Source organism: Poecilia reticulata, chromosome 14 (genome assembly GCF_904066995.2).
Source record: "Poecilia reticulata chromosome 14, P_reticulata-male-v2, whole genome shotgun sequence".
NCBI lineage: Eukaryota > Metazoa > Chordata > Actinopteri > Cyprinodontiformes > Poeciliidae > Poecilia > Poecilia reticulata.
Genome location: NC_088843.1, coordinates 14,927,570 through 14,949,558, shown reverse-complemented (window position 1 = coordinate 14,949,558; position 21,989 = coordinate 14,927,570). Strand labels below are relative to the sequence as shown.

Here is a 21,989-nt window from a genome sequence, read left to right as displayed (position 1 = left end):
ACAGCTCCGACATAATTCAGATATCTTTTTTTAAGATCTAATACCTCTTCCTTTTTGTTCCTGTTTACAACGTCAACGTTCATGCAGGAGGAGCGACTTTCTTGCCCGAAATCATAAATGCATGCAGAACCTGAATGCACCATGGAAAGGGTTCATTGTTATTCATCTACAACAGCTCTTTACTACTTTCCACCACATGTAGCAGCGCAATGCACTTTACTGCCCATTCATTTGTTATCAGAGAGATGAGGTAGGACCTCAGTTACTGTTTTTAAATCATTAACTTTGCTTTCATTTAATCAGTTTCATTGTTTCTTTCAGTTTGAGCTGTGGAACAGTGAGGTGTGGACCTAGAAAGTAAAGTTTTTTTTGTTTGTTTGTTTTTTTGCCATTTCGGTAGTTAAATCTTGCAGACTTGTTTAAATGGTGCATTAACATGCAATGTGGATGCGAACAATTAGAAATGCAGGTTTTACAATTGTATAAATGCATTTATTCCACTACATGAGCATTTCCTAGCAAACAGTTCAGCAGATGGTTGGTTCCTGCTGTTGCAGTGTGCTTTTAAATCTTCTCAAAGTGTGAAAACTAATTTAGTTTTTCTTTCTTTCTATGTTAGGTTGTATTTCTGTGTTTTCTGCTTAACAAAAAGTAGTTTAATATGTAGCATGAAACAGATCTGCAGGTTTTTTTCTAGAAATCGAGAGAGCACATGGGTGACATGTAAGGTCCTGCAAAGCTTTTTAGGTCATAAAATTGTTTCTGCATTTTAAAAAATATATATATATATATAATTATAATAATCTGCCCCGCTGCAGTTTGTTATTCACTAAACGGAGCTCATTTGAAGTAGCACAGTGTTGTTTAAAAGCCTTCAAATCCATTTGTTTTTATTGCAGTAGCATAGTTTAACACTGAAACATGTAGAAAAGCCCAACCTTTAATTTGAAAACATTTATTTTAATGGGGGGAAAAGGTTTAGGAGACTTTAACATAAACTCTTTCAGAGTTAATGGCTCTCCCGCTGTCAGTACAACTGGTGCCGATTATTATTATTTTTTTCTTTAATCATTTCTGAAGGAGGTGACGTGGCACTTCTGTTGTGCCCTATAAAGCTCAAGTAAAGTTTAGCAATCCCAACATTTTAGTGTTTTTGCCAGTACCTGTCCCAAACAGCCTGGTTGCATCCAGATGATGATGATGGTGATGATGAAATTATTGCTGATTCCCAATCAGACGATCTAAAAAAAAAAAAAAGACTCCTAAAAATGAAAGAACTACTTACAAAAGGCTTCAAGTCACGTTTATGCTAAAAGTGTTTTTAGAGGTACTAATAACTGCTTTAAAACCAATTATTCCTTAACATGGGACTAAACAAATATATTCACAATGTTTCATACGTATTTTCTTTATTGTCAGAAATTGCTACTGTAATAAAAGCTGAGTGTTTTGGGCTTTTTTACATGGCAGTAGATGTGGATGCCGATGCATTTTAAGTTATTTGCAGCCTTCAAGCCAAAAATCTTTGAATTACTTTCACACCATTAACCATCATCAGTCCTAATATTATTATTATTCCTGAGCTCGGCTCATGCGGCTTGCTGACCTTCTCCATTACTATGCATTATCTTGATAACAAGAAGTTTGGTTTGGTTTGAAAATGTTTCTTGATTCACTGTGAACTATTTTCCAGAGTGGTTCAGACTCAGAGAGAGAGCGAGAATATAATCTGTTACAGGATGATTACATTCAGTTTAATTAGCTCATTATAACTCAATAAAAAAAATGGTCATTCGACAGTAGATGAGGAGTTGAAGTGCTGTAGATCCAGCGGATCTTCAGCTAGCAGAACTTCAAGCATTGTATTTGACTGGATGTAAAGTCTTTTAATTTGTTGGAGCAGATTTTTCTCAAATAAGATCACATTTATATTTTTAACAGCAGTGCATACAGAACATTGCCTTGCAAAAGTATTCGTTTAATTCGAGATTCTAATGTTTGTTGGAGGATTTTTATTAAACACACCAGCTCCGCTTTTTTTAATTTGGAGGCATCCGAATCGAGGGGGCTAAACACATTTATAGGACGCACTTTTCAGAATTTTATTTTTATTTTTTTTCTTAATCCATCCAATAAAAACCCAATTGAGGTTTATGGATATGTGAGCAAATGTAGGGTATGAATACTTGCAAGGCATTGTAATTTGGTCCAAACTTTCACTGGAAGTGAACTCGGTTATTGATGCTCCTCCTGACAAACTTAAAAGCAGCAGCTTTTGTTTTTGTTGACGGCGGCGGAGGGCAAAGTATGCAGATTTTTGACGCATTTCTTCAAATTACAAATTACTTGAAGGTCCAAACAGTAGCAAAGTATGTGTATGCGACAGATCAAAGAGCCGCAGTACACCAGAATTCTCTGCTTTTCTCAAGTATTCGACTCCGACTGCAGTTAACCCTTTTCTTTCTCGAGCTGTTATTAACGTGAGGTCTGGCTCCAGTTGTCTGAAAAAAACCAAAATGCCTTTAGTTTGTGTAAACTGGTACACAGCTGCTGTGGAAACTGGGTGAACAAATCCCGAATTTTACTTGGTGGATTTATTTTCTGACTGATCGACTTTGTTATAGTTCTTATATTTTTCTACAGCCATACTTATTTTCTTTTTTCTTTTTTTTTTTTTGTTGTATTTACATGCATTTTATTTTCTTTTTTAAACACGAAGGTCTACATGGACAGAATGACTCCCTCCAACTCTGCCATGACAGTTTGGATGTTGGCGAACGAGGGTCAACATGGCGCGCTCGTGTTTTGGTGATTTCCTTTTTTTTTTTTTTTTTTATTTAACGTCTCGCCTTCTTTCAGCTGGAGAAACGTCAGCCCGACCACTCCTCCTCCCATCTCTGCAGCTCAGCTCACCTTGAAAAGAGGAAGAGAGAGAGGTGGCTCACTCGCTCGCTTGCTGTTGCTACCAGATTTTTTTGTATGAACTCTATATGCAAAATGGCTGCCGACGCGGATTACTTTAATGTCACACTGTGTGAATTTGCTGCGCAGCGGGGTCGTTGCTGACCTCAAGAGAGACTCTCTGGAGGAAATTCTTTAATTTATGGAAACTGAAGGGCCTCTTTTTGTGAGTGTGTGTGTGAGTGTCTATGTGTGTGTTCAGATTTTCTGTTTGTCTGCTTCTCTTGGACACAAAAAAAAACTGGGTTATTTCTTGCTGGCCATCTGGGAACGTTGTATACTTTCACTTACTTCGGGGAACTCCAGTTATTCCTGTTTTGAAAGCTTACTTTCAAACTTTGTGGAATAATTTTCTGTACCAAATTCTGAATTTGAGGTTATTAATGGTTCAGCTGACGAAGAGAAATCAAAGTAGAGCACCACCCTCCTCCATCCTGATGGGGGGGCAAGAACTCTTCTTCAGGTACGACGTCGTCATAGTAACGCTGTGCTGTTTCTCCATCCCGCCTCCAACCAGAGACCCAGAAACTCGTATAAACTTCCCTCTAGCGCTGCCTCCTCCTTCTTCCTCCGCCCCTTTGTTTCTTAATGGATTGTTCCTCTTTAACCAATTGTAATATTTTTCATATTGTAGCATCTGGTCCTTGTATTTAGGCAGTTTTTTTTTACCTCCATGTACCGACTATACTCTTCATAATCCTTCTGAGGTGCACTGTGACAAACACGATGCTGCTATATCAAAAGACTGAGTATGTTGGTCACATTTAAGCAGATGGGCTGGTGACTGGGAGCCCCTGCTTGATTTGTTTCAGTTGGAATCCATGTGCTGCCGCTAACGTTTTCCAGCTTGAAATGCACAAACGCGGGATCTGTAGCTGTCCACGGTGGTCTTCCTCTGCGAGTATTATAGAAAAGAAAGCAAAGTGTCTTTACTGTGTTGCTTTCTTTTCTGCAGCACTAGTGATTCTGGCCAATATTCTCTCTAACCGGTGATGGATTTATGACTGAATCTCCTTGCTAAGCCCAACATGCGGTACAATTATTTAGATTTTTAATACAATTCATTTTGTTTTTATTATATAGGCATTCAAATACTGTTGAGCCATTCATGCTGATACTAAGATTTTGAGAAGATTTGTATGACATGTTGCAAAGGATAATAAAGATGCAGATGTGTGTGTGCGTGTGCCGTGGCGTCCCATCTGTTCATTGATTTAACGTTTATCAATTTGTTTGGTTGTCAGACATGTTCTTCCACGTTTTAGATACACTTGGCACTAATTGGTCTCCGATGGAAGAATTAATTTCTAACTTGATATGAGAGACAATCGAAAACACTGATGTTGATGGAAGGAATAAGTCCCATTAATGTCGGTGTCAATTCTAAAAACAAGAGCTGCACTAGAATGTTGTAGAGCAAAAAACGGCAACAAAATCGATGAGAATAATTATAAACTAAAAACAGTTGCCCACAAAAATTGTGGACATAAATTGGAGCCATAAGTGTGCTAAAAAAAATTGAAACTAAAACATTTTCTAACTGAAAAACAATAAAGTAGTTTTGAACAAAAAAAAAAAAATTCAGATTCAATGATTTTTTTTCCTGTTCCAAAAAGAAACTTTATTTTAAGCAAATTTTATGGCCCCAATTTAGCTCCATATAGAGGAGCTTCACATGTTAGAAGTTCAGTAGCTGACGGACAGTGATCCAAGTGGACTTTAAACACCTTTCAGTCAAATACGACTTAAACTATAAGGGCTATATGTTTAGTTCTGGCTGATTTTATTTAGAGATATCAGGTTAAAGGACGCTAAATATAAAAGTAAAGCACAACTCCTTCTGCTTAATGCACTACCCTGATCGGCCAATCACATAAAATGCCCAATACGGCTTCAACACACAAAATAAAATAAAGCTGTCTGAGGTTCTGATCTACTGGCATGAAGTCTGTTAAAAGCTCCTCTGAGCGAAAACATGCAATGAACCCGACCGGCTGGCACCATCAACAGATCACCAGCACTCTATGAATGAAGCCAGTCGTGTCTATTTGGAAAGTATCGAGTCTTTACGTTTCTGTCGATGCAAATGGACGATTGCGGCCGATGATTCGAGTGATCATCTGCTTCGCTCATCATCGTTACGTCAGAACGGTTTGCGACTGACAGCAGCGTGCTGCGGCAGCCGCAGGGCAGATCGATCGGAGCGGCAGAGAGGTTGAAACAAACCCAGCATCCGACTGATGTAACTTCCTCCAACAAGCTCTACTGCACCGACTCTGTGAGAACTAGAGTGTTATTTAAAATACACGTTGATGTCTTACTGGTTTTTGGCTTTGATGCTTTTGACCCAGGGTGGAATAATGACGCATCGTACTGCTTAGAATGATGTCAAAAATTTACACTCCACTTATTTGGATTTGAAAAAAAAACAAACTGATAACGCTGAATCTTCGCTTCGGTGCAATCTGAATACTGAGCAAGCACAGAGTGACGGTGGAGAGGATCAAGAGGATGAAACAACCACCCTCAGAATGAGTGAAAATTAGGACTGAGCCAAATGATAACAAACTCAAGACGATCCTTTAAGCATGCCATTGTTTTTGCATTGAGTGCACCCACTGAGCCTTGTGAAAGTATTCACAAACACAAAACCTTTTCTCATTACGTCGCATTACAACCACGAGATTTTATGTGATGGATGAGCACAAGCACATGAATTATTGCGAAGAAGGAAACTGAGACTTGCTTTTTCAAACATTTTCTTTTTGCACATGTAAAATTCTAGGAAGTAGCATACAGACAAAATCCATATTTCATAGAAATTCACAAAAAGATGTGTCTGCAGTTTTCCGCAAGGCATGTAGGGGCCAGACGGAGAAAGGTGCTCTGCACTGAGACCAAAATGAACTTGTGTGGTCTTTGTGTTGAACACTTTTGAGTGGAGGGAAAGTAACATGTCACATCACTATGAACATGTCAGTTCAGTTCAAATAATAATAATAAAATATTTATTGACCCCAAAGTGAATTAAATGTTGGTGTAAGTCGTTCAAATTCTTCAAAAAGTTATCAAATGCTGATGGAACATTTTTCTTAGAGCGAGCTTGGTGCTCTTGGGGGCCCCCTGGTGGTGTGGGGAATCTTAGCAGCCACTTAACTCTGCATTAGGCGGGCTCTGGGACTTAATACTTAAAATATTTATTTTTACAGCTTTCGCCATCATTTTTAAGGACTTTTAGCTAGGTATTGTTAGATATATCTGACATAAAGATCAAAAAGCAACTGGAAGTAGTTAATAGGAGCTTATCAGTCATTGGTGCATGATAGTGTATGACTCTGTGGCCATTACAGTTGTTGGACGATGCACAAATATCCAGTCTAATAATATGTAATTTACTCTGACACTGATAATTCACCATTCTTCACAATTACAATTACTGTTAATCCTGAAACACGTTCAGCCTTGAGGTGTCCGAGTCCAGTTACAGAATCGACTCCCCAAATGGGTTCAAACGAAAACCTTTTGCCGTCATAGCAGTCGACGTGAATGACGAGGTGGAGACAGCGGTTCAGACTTCTCAGAAGCACATTCTGCAGGTTTTATTATATATTGTGCTGTGTGTAGCTGTACCAGCAGCTCACCTATTAAGTGTATCTCTGACATATCTGCACATCAGTTCTGCAGGATTATCAGATTTTCCTGACTCTCATTCTGCTTGTTCCACAGGCTGTAGTTGATTTTCTGAGTAAAGTGCATGAAATCAATGTTCAGTAAATCCAGATTCCTCAGCTGTAAGTGTCTCCGGACTCACAGGTCCCTGTGTGCTGCTACAGTAATTAAGTGTAACTTAATTAAGATATGTTAATTAAGTGTTTAATTCTCACATGGCACATTAGGTAGCTCGGATAAATGCACAGAGTAAGAAGTACGGCCGAGTGTGGTATGTTGGTAACGTTTACATGCCTGAAGAAATGTCTGTATTCCACCGTAACATAAAGCCTATAACGAGATAACCACTTCAGAAAGAACTGGAAATCACCTGAATTCACTTCAAGGGTTTTATTCCTGCTTTCCCTTCATCTGCTACTCCTAATAACAACAGAATAAAAATAAATAAATTTAAAAAAAAAAGCATAATCAGAACTGTGGTTATTTGTCTACCTTAGCCAAAACTGGAGAGTACATGCATCAGCTCAGCTGATGGGTCGATTTATAGAGCTTGTTTCTGGGGATTCATTCAAGCCTGCCAGCAGATGGAGTCCTGCAACTGCAGCCATTCACATCCACTGCTCTGTTCTGCTTAAGTTAACCAGCAACAAGGAGAGCAGTGAGATAAGTGCTCTAATTCTTCAAATAAAGTCATCCGTGTGTAACTAAGTTAAATCTGATGCCGAATCCTAAAGACAAACAGGAATATTTCTGAGGTATGTGAATGTATTTTAGCAGCAAAGGCTCAATCGTCTTTATATTTTAGGATTGATCGTGATTGGAACATCAAGGGGAAACTGGAAATTTTGATTTGGCCTTACTATTTAGGACTTTAAAAAGTGGGAAATAAAATGTGTATTTGTGTTTCATTAGCTGAAAGGAGCAGCAAAAAAACTAATTGGCAGATGTTTACATTATGCCTTGTAGTTTTAGAAGATGTTAAAAGATTTTTTTTTATATTGCTGGTTGTTTTCCAAAAACAATATCATAACAAGAACTGCTGTATAATCATATTTTCTCTTTTAATGACTTGTTACACCAGATTTCTTTCATGTTATCAAAGTAAAACAGGTTGAATGCAAAATTAAAATGAAATATTTCTGATTTGTAAACAGTTTGAAAACCCTGTATCGACTTCCTTCCACTTATTTTTGAGCTATTCTGTGTTGGTCTACAGCATTAAGTTGTCTATACCTTTCCCCTTTACACCACTGACAATTTACGGCAGGCATCAATAGCAAACGGAACACAGAGACGATAAAAAAGGAGGAGATATCCCTCCGCCGGAAAACCGGAGCGCGGGTCGGGATCACTGCGCCATTATTAAAGAAGAGGAAACAAAGATGGCGTCGAACATTTTTCGGAAGGAAAAAGAATGTCGTATTTTCGTCTCCCAGGCTTTTCCTGTCGGCTTTGCTGTTGTGTAAAATTTATAGCTAATTCGTTACTGAACAGTCTTTCGTGTTTGAATGCGTCCAGACCCATTCAAACACGTTTATTTAACATTGACAAAGAAGCGACGCGTATCGACGTGTGCTTGTGGACATCTTTGCTCTACAGGGTGTTTGGTCTGAGAGCATCCTGAAAACACACACCTGCTCTACCGTTTTATTTATTCTTCGTCCATCACCCTCATATGGCAAAAGGAAAACAAAACGATATTATTTTATTCCCAGATGCGGCTAATTCAAAGAACGCTGAAGACCTACGGATCTTTAACATGATTGCAAGCCGCTAAACCAGACTGCAGCAGTCCCCATGGCAACGGAGGAGAGGGTGGGCATCACAAATCTCTCAGGAACACAATACCAATCAGGGCTGTGGAGAGGGGTGGGGGAATCATTTCATGCAATCATTTATTTTGTAAAAAAAAAAAAAAAAAAACAATCAAAAAAACATAAATTAAAAAATATAATCACCACTGATATTTATTTGAATATTATAATCTGAGAGAATCCAGCACACAGATATGGTGCAGTCCACCCACATAGGAGAACCACCACTGGTGGCATACAACCTCCCCCCCCCCCCCCTCCTCACCCGCACCTCCCTCCGTCTGGCAGCTACCATTCACGGCTGAGGGGTGGAGAGGAGAGGGGGGGTGATCCCATCCATCCAACCATCCACCACAAATCTAGTGCTCACTGTGGCAGAATTGCAGTGCACTGGACTGTACAGAGTAGGGTGCCATCCAAGGCTGGTAGTCTGTGAGGGGTGGGGTTCGGCTACACTGATACCACCAAAGAACAGAAGCTCACAGAGGAAGAACACGGAGAGGCGGAAAAAGACAGCCGAACATAAAGAGAGAGAGCGAGAGAGAGAGAAGAGGGGGGAAGATTGCACCTGAAGAGGAATATCATACGGGTAAGGAGGGAAAAAGGGGGGATGGTTGGAAGGAGAGGGGAGAAGACAATGAGGAAAGGTCCAGAATAAAAGAAGCAGATTCACTCTTTTCTCTGCTCAGCTTTTATTTTCTGTTCCCTGTTCATAACCCATCTGACTTGATCTCTGTTTTTTTTTTATTTTATTTCGTACAAAGTCCTCGTCTCGTACTTGTCTTCACGGCTTTAGTCATCTGCTCCTAATATTTCGTCTCTCTCCGGCTTTTCCTGCACAGACTGGGGGGGGAAGAAATAGTGGGCCATGTCGAATAGACTTGCCCACTTGGCCCACTTTATGCTCCTTTCGCCTTATCAAAGAAAGACGCTGCCTTTTGTCACTAACAAATAACATAACAAATCAGCCGTGACGAGTTTGTGACACAATACTGACAGATACTCATACTTCTGGATAAGTGAGAGTCAGGGTTGAAGCTCGCTTTGCAACCAGAGCCACTTAGCTCCATTGTCTCTTCGGTTAGACCTTATCGCCAGCTACATAGTCGTGCATCGCTGTGTATTCTACTCGAAAGCAAGCAGCAGGACATTAACGAGACTAATGTATGGAGCCAAACCACAAATGTTGCTGTTTCTGTGGCCAGGATGAAAGGAGACACCCCAGTGAACAGCACCATGAGCGTCGGCCAGGCCAGGAAGCTGGTGGAGCAGCTGAAGATTGAGGCTAGTTTCTGCAGGATAAAGGTAAGAATCACCTGCTACCCACACATATGCAGTGTTGTAAATATATGCATATATATTGGGTGCTTTTTACAGACTTCCTCTGTATTTGCTGTGTTTTTTGTTGTTGTCACACTTCAGTTAATGGATGGATACAAAGCGAGTGAATAGAAACTACAAACAGTCAATCTGGTCCTATGTTAAAATTGAACTTCCTCAGTAACGAATGTGATTTTTTATTATTTTTTTAAGTAATCCTACTAGCTAGCTACACCCTGTACAGTCAAGAAATCCCCTAGAGTCTGCCTGACAACATGAAGTAGGCCCGGATCTATAGAAATTCATCATCTGATCAGAAACTAACTTACTGACATCATTACAAATCCATTTCTGAGACGTTGTGATTCCAGTCAACCACAGTGAGAGCCATTATCAGTAAGTGGAAAAATGACAGAGCAGCGGTGAATGTTGGGAAGGAGCGGCCGGTCAATCCGTGATTTCAGCAGAACTCTCAGGGCGGCACACGCGGAGGCTCACAAAGGAACCCAGAAGAACATTTGAGGCACTTCATGATTCATCAAAAAAAACTAAAAACTGGGCGAGTTTCAAGGTCAAAACCAATACTGTACAAACAGTAAAAGGCATTTACCACAAAAACATCTTGATGATCTCCAAGACCTTCTGGGAAAACATCCAGTAGGATTACGAAAGTGTGTTTTTGTTTTCATGCACAGCATTACAGAAACAGAAAAGAAAAGTGGTCTAGTCAAAGTCAAATCCTCAAGACTCGCTACCAGTAACAGCAAAGTCGTGTTGGCAGATGTAAAGTTGACGCAACCCAACAAGTTAATCGGTTCAGGGGGCAGTTATATTTTCCGCATCGGGTCAGATTGATTTGGAAAGCTTTTTGGTATTAGATCAAAAAAATCACAATATGTTTTAATAATCCGAAACATTAAAATGTGAAAAAACTGAAGAGATCTGAAAGGGGAAATTATAATTTTTTTCAACTCATTATGTCAGTGTAAAAAGTTATGAGCTAATTAGAGGAAGACAGACATAGCAGCCCACTGGATTGTTTTTCAATGGTTTTGGCTCAAAAAGACGTTTTAAAACTCTAAAACAAATCATAAGTGCAGAACAATAAGATCGACGGAGAAATTCAAAATAAATGCAACGATTTCACCAACCTTCTGTTATGTTTTATAAAACCACAGCTTATTCTTACACAGAGCTTCAACTTAGAGAAAAGAGCCACATTTTAACATCGACGTCAATATCCCGCTAATAAAAGATTCACTGCGAAAATGGAGGTTTTAAGAAGGAAATGCAGAAATAATTGTGGGTTTTTTCCTCTTACAGTCCCTCCAACATAGTCACAGTCATTCAACTATAAGCACATAGTTGAATGAGTGTGTACAAGTGCAGCTCAGGTTAAAGTAAGCGCTGCCTTTTCATGAGCAAAATTTGTGTCACATAATGCGAGTATAAAAAAATAAATAAATAAATAAAATCCAGCATGAAAAGCCAAGGGTGCCGGCAGAACGGGGCTCCGGACTTGATGCTTTTCATTATCCCGAGTTATTATTAGGGCCATACACACAGTGTGTGCAGTGACGCGTGGTGAACCTCGGCTGGAGACGGACAGATGAGTACATTGACCTCAAACAGTAGGCGACCGCAAGATGGTGCACAAAGAAAAAGAGCAGAGCTCGGGGACAGAAATCGAGGGAATCAGACGGAGAACCGTCCCTGCTGAAGCTCTGGGACAACAGACCTTATCTCAGCAGAGCTCTGCAGAAATGTTCAGACTTCTTGAAGATGATTTTTATTATTATTACTGAGATTGGGAAGAACGTCATTGTTTATAGAAACCTCCACGTGTTGGAGACATGCTGAAGAAGGTGAGATGAAACTGAAGCGATCTTTTTTTGCCTACGTGCAAAACGTGACAGAAAACGAACTTCTCCTCCTCCTCATTCCCTGAAACGTGACGCTTTACTCGAGAATGAGCCGGAAATTTGGTTAGTCAAACCAGTTGGGAGTCAGCTGTGGACTTGAGTCTAGGGTTGAACATGAAGCCAGAGTTACAGACGGTTCAAATCCACATGTCTGTGTTGGAGAATGCGTGAAAAGAATTGAAAGCCGCTTTTGCAAACAATCTCTAAATAGTCTGACCGAGCTTGAGCCGTCTGAGTTCAGGATACAAATACACGTCGTCGCAGATTTTTATTTGTAAAAAAATAAAATGAAAAAATGTAAAAACGGTATATCCTTTCACTGCCACTTCACCAGTTACCCAGAACCTTGTGTTGGCCTGTTACATCTCTGGTTGTAGTGTAGCAAAATGTACAAGTAGTTCATGGATTGTGAAAAGTATGGGGGGAATTCTTCACAGCTCCCAACGTTCCCGTTATCCAGGAAGGTAAACCAGACAAATGGGTTCCAGAAGAAGCTCAGTGAGACATTAAAAAAAAGAAGAAAAATCAAACCGAGGAACTCAAATGGTTAAAGGGCAAAGGTCATGTGGATAAGCGGATGTGTGATGTCTTTTTTTATTTGTCCTGCTTAGATAATTGTCATTTAGCTGTAATTTATTTGTCCTCATCTTTAGTCTTTGCTTCAGGAAACTGTTCCAACACAAAATGAATGAGTCCCATGTGACAGAGCGAGCAGTCTGTGCTGCCATGGGAATAACTGACCGACTTCAGACCCGTTATGGATCGTTGTTTTTCTTATACACGAGAACCTCACGTTGTGTCATTTCAGTGGCTCATCTAAAGGGTTGGGAATCTCTTCCTTTTAGCTTGATAACCTGGTTTCCACGTCTTCACTCCCACATGCAGCTGACTGAAATACGAGCCACCTCCTTTAAATCTCGTCTGCCCACAAGCTCATTCCAACTGTGGAGAGAAATCACTTCTGACGATGCCACACCCATTCCTGCTCGTCTTTCAGTCAACAAGTGACTTTTTTTTTTTTTACAAGGACAAAGAAACCATTTCTAACGATGTTCCGATCGTCTTCGTCTGCAGGTTTCGAAGGCGGCGGCCGACCTGATGGCGTACTGCGACGCGCACGCCTGCGACGACCCCCTGATCACCCCGGTGCCCACCTCAGAAAACCCTTTCAGGGAGAAGAAGTTCTTCTGTGCTCTGCTTTGAGACAAATCAGGGATTGTTGTTGATTCAAAGTACAACTGTACAGTACGTACATGTATGTACAGCGCGTACGTGTACTTCCAACTCAAACAAGACGTCGGTGTACTATAGTAGCCTCGCATAAAATAAAATAAAAAGCTGCCAATGTACAGTTAAGAGTCATCTACAAAATGTCTTGGTCTAAATTTCTTGAATCTGGGAAATTTGTACAAAGGGATAAAAAAACAAGGATTTGAGACAAAAAAAATGTGAACATAATAAAGATAATGAAGATGCTATAAAATCCTAAGTGAAAAAGCTGTCATCTGATTTCAAACACGTATATCTCATGCTCGAAGAAGCTACAAGTAACTGCTAAAATGGACAAAATATTCATCCAATATTAGTTTTGAATTGTTGTAACATGTCATAATTCAGTTTATAGCTTTCAGTGGTGCTATATGTTCAGAAATTACAGGTGAAGTTTGACATTTACCCTCTAAAAATTCGTTTTACTTTGGTGGTTTCTCATACATGTATGCTGATGATATTGAGCTTTTTCTACCAGGTCAAGCTATATGTTTTGGTATTCTGGCAGTTACTTGTACCAGCTAAAGACAACAGCTGTTTACGAACTTCAACATGTAATTTATCAGTTTTGTCAAGATTTAACGTTACACTTATTTATTATATCGCTGTGGCGTGGATGTTGAAGCGTATGTGTGTGCGTGTGTGTAAGGCTAGGTGCTACTGTGAAAGCTAAGCAACAAGTATTTGAGCATTGTAAATTGGAGATTTTATAGTTCGATAGTGCACCGACCCCATTGCAGCTCACTCCAGCGATTATTTAAGGACATTTGACGTGTACTCGAAGAAGCAAACATCAGCTATTACATTAACTCTGTCGTATATGAATAATTTTCTATCTTTAGAGCACAAAACAGCTGCAGCAGTTATGGCGTACTTTTGCAGACGGGTGTGTGTGTGGCCATCTAGATGAGACGTTCCTGTGCAGAGAGCCCGCCTCTTCCAAAGTGTTTTTAATGGTGTTCATGTAACAGGCTACTTGTGTTTTAAATCCCTGCGTTAAAAAAAATAATTCAAAATTATCTCTGGCATCTGGAATTTTGTGACCATCCCTTGCATTGTCAGTACCTTGCAAAACATCGAATCTGGAAAGAAAAAAGAAACAGTGGCAGAAAATCTTACCATGGAAAATGAAGCACTGAAATAAAACTTCCCGTCATCAAAGATGAACTCTCTTGTGACTTTTTTTTTAAAGTGAACATGAAACCACAGATGTGCTTGAATGTGACACATGCAGTTTATTGTTTTTATAATAAACACAATAGAAAAGCTTAAGTTTTCACAGTTCGGATGAAAACATGTGGGCCAGTGTTTTGTTTTTTTTTAACAAAGGAACAGCAGTGACTCCGGTCAAAGCTGTTCATGACACAGATTAGAGGGCGTTATCAGATTTAAATACAACAGCATGCTTTAAGGCATCTGATGACTTCATGTACAGATGAAACGTAAAAGTGGATGTGAATAATCACTTAAAAGCACAGCAGCACACTTTATTTTGAAGTCTGGTAATGTAGCTCACATCTCAACAGTGTCTAGGTTTGTTGCATCGGCGTCTTTACTCATGTACATTTCCCATCTTCAGCCCCAGAGACCTTAGATCAGATCTGCTGTGGTCTAATTGTGATGTTGTTCCAGGAACAGCAGCTTCTACACGTATTTTCTACATCACTACAATAAGAAGAATCGGTTGTATTCTCAGTAAAATGCTACATGCTCTAGAGATATAGTTTTCTGAACAGTAAATGACATCTAAAATGAACACTAAACCTTTACTGAACTAGTAAAGCAAAGCATTTTTTTTTTTTTGCTTTCAGATGTGAGAATACAAAGCGTAAAACGGCAGATTATCAGTTGAATTTACATTTGGGGACATCCGAGCCAAGTGATCAGGTTAAAGGTCGACATTCATAAACAGATTTTTTATTCAGATAATTATAAAACACAGTTGTGATGACATTTAAAAGGCCCTAGCTAGACCATAACTAGCACAAATGCAACCTGACTTATCAGTAGCCCACAAGCAAAAGGAGGAGAAGTCGGCGTTCTACTCTTTCCAGCTCAAATTTATCCATTAGTTTTTGCATAATAAGGAAATTACCAGTGAGTAGACATTGCAAGCTGCCATTATTGTGTAGCTTACAAGCTTAGTGAGAAAAGTAATGAAAGTAGGAGCTCTAATCTGAATGAATGGCAAGTAAAAGAGCACATGTCACTTTACTTATTTTGTGAAAACTACTGAATACTTGTGACTGAACTGACTGCTGAAGAGGTAATGTACATTTCAGACTTCACAAGCTAGAAAAACAACATGATTGGCAACCGGGGCTTATAGGAAGGCGTCGCACCATTCCTTAAGACAGCCATAGCAGTCGCGCTGCTGCTTGGCGTTTGCTCCACATGTATCTTTGAGCCAGTCCCGGAAAAGCTCCTCATCTTTCTTCAGAACCAGGAACTGCCCAAGGACAACGTAGGCCTAGAAGAAGAAGAGGAAGGATAGGACATTATCGATCAACAGAACTGCAGTAACCTTTCAACATAGAGAGAAACATGTTGTTAAGCCACTGAACTTCGAAACGCTGCTCTGGCTACCATTGCGCCTCGCCTCTGCTGTAGTCAATCAATCAATCAATCAATCAATCAAATTTTATTTGTATAGCACATTTTAGCAGCAAGGCAAAGTGCTTTACATAATAAAAAATTGCATGTGACATTGAGTAAACAGTAAGAAAGAAAAAGATTTTGAAAAAAAAAAAAAAAGAGTAGTGTTAACAGATTGTTCAGTGTGGCAGCGGAAAGGCAAAGCTAGCTGGCGTTTTACCAACTTTGTATCAAACAGAAAATGAAAGAAGACTCTTTCACTTCTAAACTAGTTTGTCACTACCCAGGAAATTCAATAAAATATATCAAAACCAATACAACTGAAACTGTAATGAAGTTCTGCATATTTATATGCAAAAAAATAATAATCTGGAGCTCTTAGTCGTCTTTTCTGTGTTGGAGCGCAGCTTCCTTTTATGTTAACCCAGTGGTTTGTTTTATTTTATTTTTTTAACATTTTGTCAAAAACCCAAATAAAGCTTAGGGTCATATGCTTTACATATATATATATATATATTCCTTTCTTTTCAATCAAAACTTCCTCTATTTTATAATACAGCACTAACAGTAAATCATTTATTTAATCAGTCGAAATCCGGACAGGCAAAACAGGTCGCTGACCTCTGACCCTTTATCAATTCACCCAACATACATATGTGTACCTATGGTACAAGTGTACATATGTTCACTTCATAAACTGTGATATGAAATATTTTTTTATTTTTTTCTAAATGTACAAAGAAATAAAAGACACACCTTATCAAAACCCTTTTCCTCCAGCTTCCCTCCAAGGACTTCTCCGATGCCGGCTAGAGCCATCACAGGTTTCTCACCCATGGGCTCGGCCACGAACTCTTTATGCTTTTGGGATGTTGAAGACATGGCTGTGTCAAAGATCCAAGGGCTGAGCTGCAACATGAAGGATCACAAAATAATTCGGGCAATAGCAAATAACATGATTTTAATTAATTAATTAGTTTTTTAAAAACCATATAGCTACCTTTTTAACTGCTTTTTTTGGTCAACACTATTTTGCTGGTATGACAAGGTATTTCTTTACACCAAATTATTTCAGCTATGCAACACAAATGTATTCAACTCCATCTAAAAAGAAATACTTCCCAACACGCGTTGAGTCGAGTAAATAATATAGGAAATAAGTAACTAGCAAATAGCTAGAATGTCTTAAACTGTAATCGGAGCTTAATCGATATCAAGATTGTTTTGATTGCCCTTTCTAATCAGGTTTACGCAAACACTTCAGCGTTGTACATCAAATGAAGAGCAAAGTTTACTGCAAGCTTCACGTAATGCTAGTTATGTTCGTTCCTGACCCAGAATAAGGACTTTAGTCTCAGCACAGTGGAAAATCTGTCGTGTATTTGCTAGAAAGCTCGCGCTCCGGAGACAAGCCGTGAAATGGGCGCGCAACGCCCAACATTTGTGTCACAATGACCGGACTTTCACTGCTAGCTGCACATTCCATTAAAAAACCTCTGACCCAGAAATCCTGCAAGGCCAGAGGGTGCGAGCCACTTCCAAACATTGCGCAATCCATTAAAAAATCTCCGAGGAAGCTCCAATGTTTGAAATTAGCGCTACTCTGACATGATGTAGCTCAAATTGAAGGCGCCTTAGGACTAAAACAACAACAACAATGTTTCTCAGCTTGTTTTCCTTCTCTTTGTTGCTTACTATAATCTACCGCTCTGTAATGCTTACAGTAAATTTACAGCTAGAGAATATGGCAGCGTGAAAAACGTACCTTTCAGCGTCCAGTTCAAAATAAATGAAACCGTAACTGAGCAGCTATTTGGTTTCTGTTTCCACCGGCACCCACAATGCATTGCGCCCGCGCCAGCACGTCATTACTTTGAGGGGAACTGTTTGCCCTGCGCATGACCTGGCAGGCGCAATATATTAAAATGTAAAAGCTTTTGACGTGACTTCGACAGTGGGCCATCATTAACATAGGCATGTATTGTTGATTTTGAGCTTGCAGATATATTATGAATTGCTTTTTAAAAAAAATTACAGTCAAATCAAATGAATGTGAAAAATAAGAGTTAGTTGTGTTATTGCCTAAAGTAATTGCTTTAGGATTTTTTTTGTTTTCCCCTTTACTGCAGCATTCTTGGAGAGACAGGAAAGACAGGACCTTATAAAGCAATGTATCTCTACCTCGTGTTATGTTGAAGTTTCAGACATCTTTCTACGACATTACCATTACTCATGTCATATTTAACTATTTCTTTGTAGAATATCTTTTTTTGTTGTCATGTTGGTAACAAATGGGGCTCCTTTGTTTCTATGAATGTCTTTTAAAGGATTCAGTCCCTTGATTTATACATTAGTCAGTAAATTTAAATCATGTAGAAATAATTTGCTTCGACATTAATTGCACTCTAGAACCACAACTGGCTTTTGGACCTTCCACAATGGCTTTTACTAACTCTGGTTAAAAAAAATATTCCAAACTATATAATGTCAAAAGCAGGTTTTAGCTTTTTCATGGAATAACTGCATTTAATTTGACACCAAAAGTACCAGTAATATCCTTGCAGATCTATTTTTCTTGTCATTAAATTAGAAACTGTGCTTTTTCTTTTTTTTGTTACATAAATCTGCACAAATTATATTCCACATAGAAGAAAATGGATCAATGCTCCTTTTTCAAAGGTTTCATCTTTTTTCTTTATTTTAAAACCTAAACCCAGAAATAAAATGATGGCACACATTGAGGAAAATAATGACGTTTATTAAGATTTAAGTAGGAGTATACAAAGGCTAATGGGTTGTGCAAGAAATTGCTCTTCGGGTCAATATTGTGCGCATTAATCACCTTCTTCCTGACACCTGCGACCAGCGTTTTCAACCGCCTTTGGGAAGAGAGCCGAGGTCGAGTCGGCAGGAGGCGAGCTTCGTTTGTACAACTTTCAGAGCATCTGCAGGAGAGGAGCTGGATTAAAAAAGCTACAGCAGCGACCTACAGCTCGGCGAGAACGTTGGAGGAGAGGCTGCAGGTCAGCCCAGTGCCGTCCGGCTCCACGTTGATCTTCTTCACCACTCCGTCTTCCACCAACATTGCGTATCTGAAACAGATTATTCAGAATACGAGGGATTTAGATCGGAATCGGCACAGCGAGCAAGTAGCCATCTCTGAAAACAACTACAACTACAGCTTTAAAAACTTCCGATTTTTGAAGTCAATCAAATTTCCAGATTTATTTCGGTACATTCACAAATACAACCATTTTAAGTGTTTTGCGGTTAGCTATATTTATAACTTTATACATCTTGTACTTGTCAAGTAAGGAGTATCTTACACTCATAGTCTAAGATACATCAGATTTTTTTTTAAACCTCACTTTGTTGACTTTCATTGAATTCCTAAAACAGAGGTTTTATTGATTTGTTTTGTCATTTTAGGTCCAATTCAACAACTTCTTTGCATTACTATTTATTAGAAAATGTAAAAAAAAAAAAATAACTTTAACAACAGAACAACAGTAAAGGACATGCAACCTTATTAAGACAATATAGAGAAACCTTAAGTTCAGAAGCATTCAGAGCTAAATTAAACTGTAATTGTGACATTAGAACCACAGTCATAGGTATAACAATGCTTACCTCTTGGAGCGTTTGTTGCCCAGTACCTGCACAATCGTATCGCTGTCAAGCAGCAGGTCGACCGCCTAATGAGCACAAACAGGAAGAGCTGATGAGTACAAAGACTTTGAACTAAACTGACATATAGGGGACTTTTATTTTTTACCTTTGCAAATGCACCAGTGGGATCAGCCAGCATTCGAACCTACAGAGAAAGAAAGAAAACAATTAAATAGACACATCTCCACACTCGAAGCATGCATTTTGCATATTTCTGTCCAATGTATACCTTTCCATCCGCTCCATGCTCCTTTCCCCATGCAGCCATGACGAATGCATCATTGACAGAGATGCACGCCACCTCCTGTATACCTTTACTCCTCAACTCCTGGGCTTGCTGCACGAAGCCTGGAAGGTGAGTCTGCGGGCAGCAGTGAAAGAATGAGGCTGGGTGATGAAAAGGTCGGCGTGTGGAGGAGAGGGCAAGCGGAGTCACCGGTGGGGGTGGGGGGGTCTCACCTTAGAGCAGCCGGGGGTAAAGGCTCCGGGTACAGCGAAGAGGACTCCTTTTTTCCCCTTAAACAGCTGATCCATGGACACTTTGTTTCCTGGTTCACCCTCCTGGACCTCCACCGCAGGAAGAGCTTCACCAACCTGACAGAGATCAGGACAAGAAAGACGATTAAAAAATGTCCTAGAGCAACGCAGTTTGTTTGTTTTTTTTTTTTTTTTTTTTAAATGTTCACTTTATTTTTTTCCCATACCAGCTAGTAGCATTTATTTTGGAATTTAAGCAAAGTTTTCATTTTTGATTTGTTAAAAAAAAAAAAAAAATCTTTTCATTTCTCAGCTTTCAAATAAATCTATTTATGGAGCACAGATTAATCTGAACACAAAGGAAGATGGATCTGCATTTGACTATTTCATAGTATGAGAATGAAGTTAACTCAATTTGGACCCAAATGGACTCGATATAATGGAAACTATATTAAACCTGTATGACCTAGACTATATAAATAAACTACACGGAATCTGACATGGAATACTAAGGAGCTGTTTGTCTTTTATTGGTGAGATAAATATCTTTACTGACAGAAATTTGGATTATTTCAAAATACGTAAATACCCATTAAAGGCCACGAGATGGAGACAAATCACCATACTTTCAAATTATATATTAATTTATTAATTTTCTTGACATTTTCAAAGTGTGCAGCGAACGTAAACGTTTAAAGTTGAAAAACACAGGTTGACTCATCCACATATAATTTTTTCACCTCCACACAAGCACAAGCACAATGACAAGGGAGAATGAGGAAGGGGAATGAAGAGCGAAAAGACTTGTATGTGAATAAATCCCTTCTGTTCTGCACCAGGAATATCTTTTAATGAGTAAAATAATTTCAAAAATAGTCACAAGGAAGTAGTGTTAACTAAAGAGGCCATTTATTACCAAATGTTAGGTTTCAGTCGATAGCTCCACGTCGAGCATAACTTGCTGCTGAATGACAGCAAACGGAGAAGTATCCGCTATTCGGCTGTCATGGCGACAGTGTGACAGCTGCGCGAGCTACAGCTACACCCCAAAAACAACGTACATAGATTTTTGATTTTTTTTTTTATTTTTTTTTGCAGGGCAATACTTGTTATCCCGTTCGCTAAAGGTCAACGGGCGTTAATCAAAGCTAACGCTAACTGGAAGTTTGTTACCTTAATCGGCATCTTGGTGACTGGAGAACAGTGCAGCAGTCTGACGCACTGGAGGACTCGGGGGGTTTTAAGAAGAGAACCCGTGATGGAAAACATAATGGCTCCGCTGTAGCTGCGCAGCTAACCGGGGCTAGCGTTGAGGATTGCGTCACGACTGGAGAATTATGCAACGGTGCGTTCAGAGGCACGTCAGACTGATTCCGCTGCCACTCTTAGTTATTTACAGACACAGTAAATGCCCGCGGATGTGTCCCACCCAGAGTTTGTCTGAGTACTTAACCTATCTTTCAGGTTCAGGCCTGCTAAATCTGTATCACAGCGCCATCTGCTAGTAGCAGCCATAAGCCTCAGTGTTTCAATAGTGATGCTAATACAGGTTTGTTTGTAGAGCTAATTATCCCTTAGCTGCAGTCTCTGCTAAAGGGAACGTTGCCATGGTATCCACAGCTGGCCCTGTCAGCTCAGGTTTGGGCATCTGAAGAAAACCACTTGCCACGCACACCACAAAACTGGCTTATATGGAACTGTGGCAAAAGGAAAGTGAAGTACTGCAGTCTGCAGTTTCCTACAATCACAGCAGGGGGCATAGCAATCAAGTTGAAATGTGCTCTGGTCAGATGAGACCAAAATTCAACTATCATCCTAAACAGAGAATCATTACTGTGAAGCATGGTGGTGGTGGTAGCATCATGCTATGTGGAGGTTTTACTTAGAGACAGGAAAAGTGGTCAGAGGTGATGGTAAGACCGATGCGGCTAAAAACAGGGGAGTTATGACAGAAAGCATGCAAGAGGCTGGAGCAGAGGTTCACCTTCCCAGCTTTCAGCCTGAGCGACAGTGGAACAGTAAGTGGCTCCAAGTTCAAACCTAAATCCAATTGAGAGTCTGTGGCGAGACTTGAAGGTCAAAACACTGTGCATCCAATCTGGTCGAGCTTTTGCCGTTTTGCAAAGATCATCAGCTATGACAAAACATGAAAAAGTTCATAAGTCACTGCATGATTCCTCTTCTCAAAATACAAGCCATAGCACACAGATTAATTATGCCAAACTAACAAAAAGGAAACATTTAGTACCTGAGGAACAGGGTTCCACCATTATCACAGGACCTAGACAGGTCT

At 39.6% G+C, this 21,989-nt stretch overlaps 3 protein-coding genes across 3 annotated transcripts in view; 1 reads left to right on the top strand and 2 right to left on the bottom strand.

The window, feature by feature from the left end:
- LOC103476207 (uncharacterized) overlaps positions 1–13,964 on the top strand; it is a 33,510-nt gene extending 19,546 nt beyond the window's left edge. The window contains exons 5-7 of the mRNA XM_017308644.2: positions 9,017–9,033; positions 9,650–9,749; positions 12,761–13,964. Of these exons, the coding sequence (XP_017164133.2) occupies positions 9,017–9,033; positions 9,650–9,749; positions 12,761–12,889 (246 nt within the window). The 3' untranslated portion in view covers positions 12,890–13,964. The remainder of the gene's footprint in view (positions 1–9,016; positions 9,034–9,649; positions 9,750–12,760) is intronic.
- A 206-nt stretch (positions 13,965–14,170) lies between these two features.
- banf1 (barrier to autointegration nuclear assembly factor 1) lies at positions 14,171–17,452 on the bottom strand. Its single transcript, XM_008428377.3, has 3 exons — positions 17,316–17,452; positions 16,307–16,459; positions 14,171–15,425 (listed from the first exon to the last, which is right to left on the bottom strand). Exons 2-3 carry the CDS (start codon positions 16,430–16,432, stop codon positions 15,279–15,281), a joined length of 273 nt encoding a protein of 90 aa, XP_008426599.1. The 5' UTR covers positions 16,433–16,459; positions 17,316–17,452; the 3' UTR covers positions 14,171–15,278.
- Positions 17,453–18,287: 835 nt separating this feature from the next.
- prdx5 (peroxiredoxin 5) lies at positions 18,288–21,191 on the bottom strand. Its single transcript, XM_008428378.3, has 6 exons — positions 20,870–21,191; positions 19,679–19,813; positions 19,449–19,580; positions 19,326–19,364; positions 19,181–19,245; positions 18,288–18,642 (listed from the first exon to the last, which is right to left on the bottom strand). The coding sequence occupies exons 1-6, from the start codon at positions 20,963–20,965 to the stop codon at positions 18,537–18,539; spliced, it is 573 nt and encodes a 190-aa protein (XP_008426600.2). The 5' UTR covers positions 20,966–21,191; the 3' UTR covers positions 18,288–18,536.
- Positions 21,192–21,989: the final 798 nt, after the last annotated feature.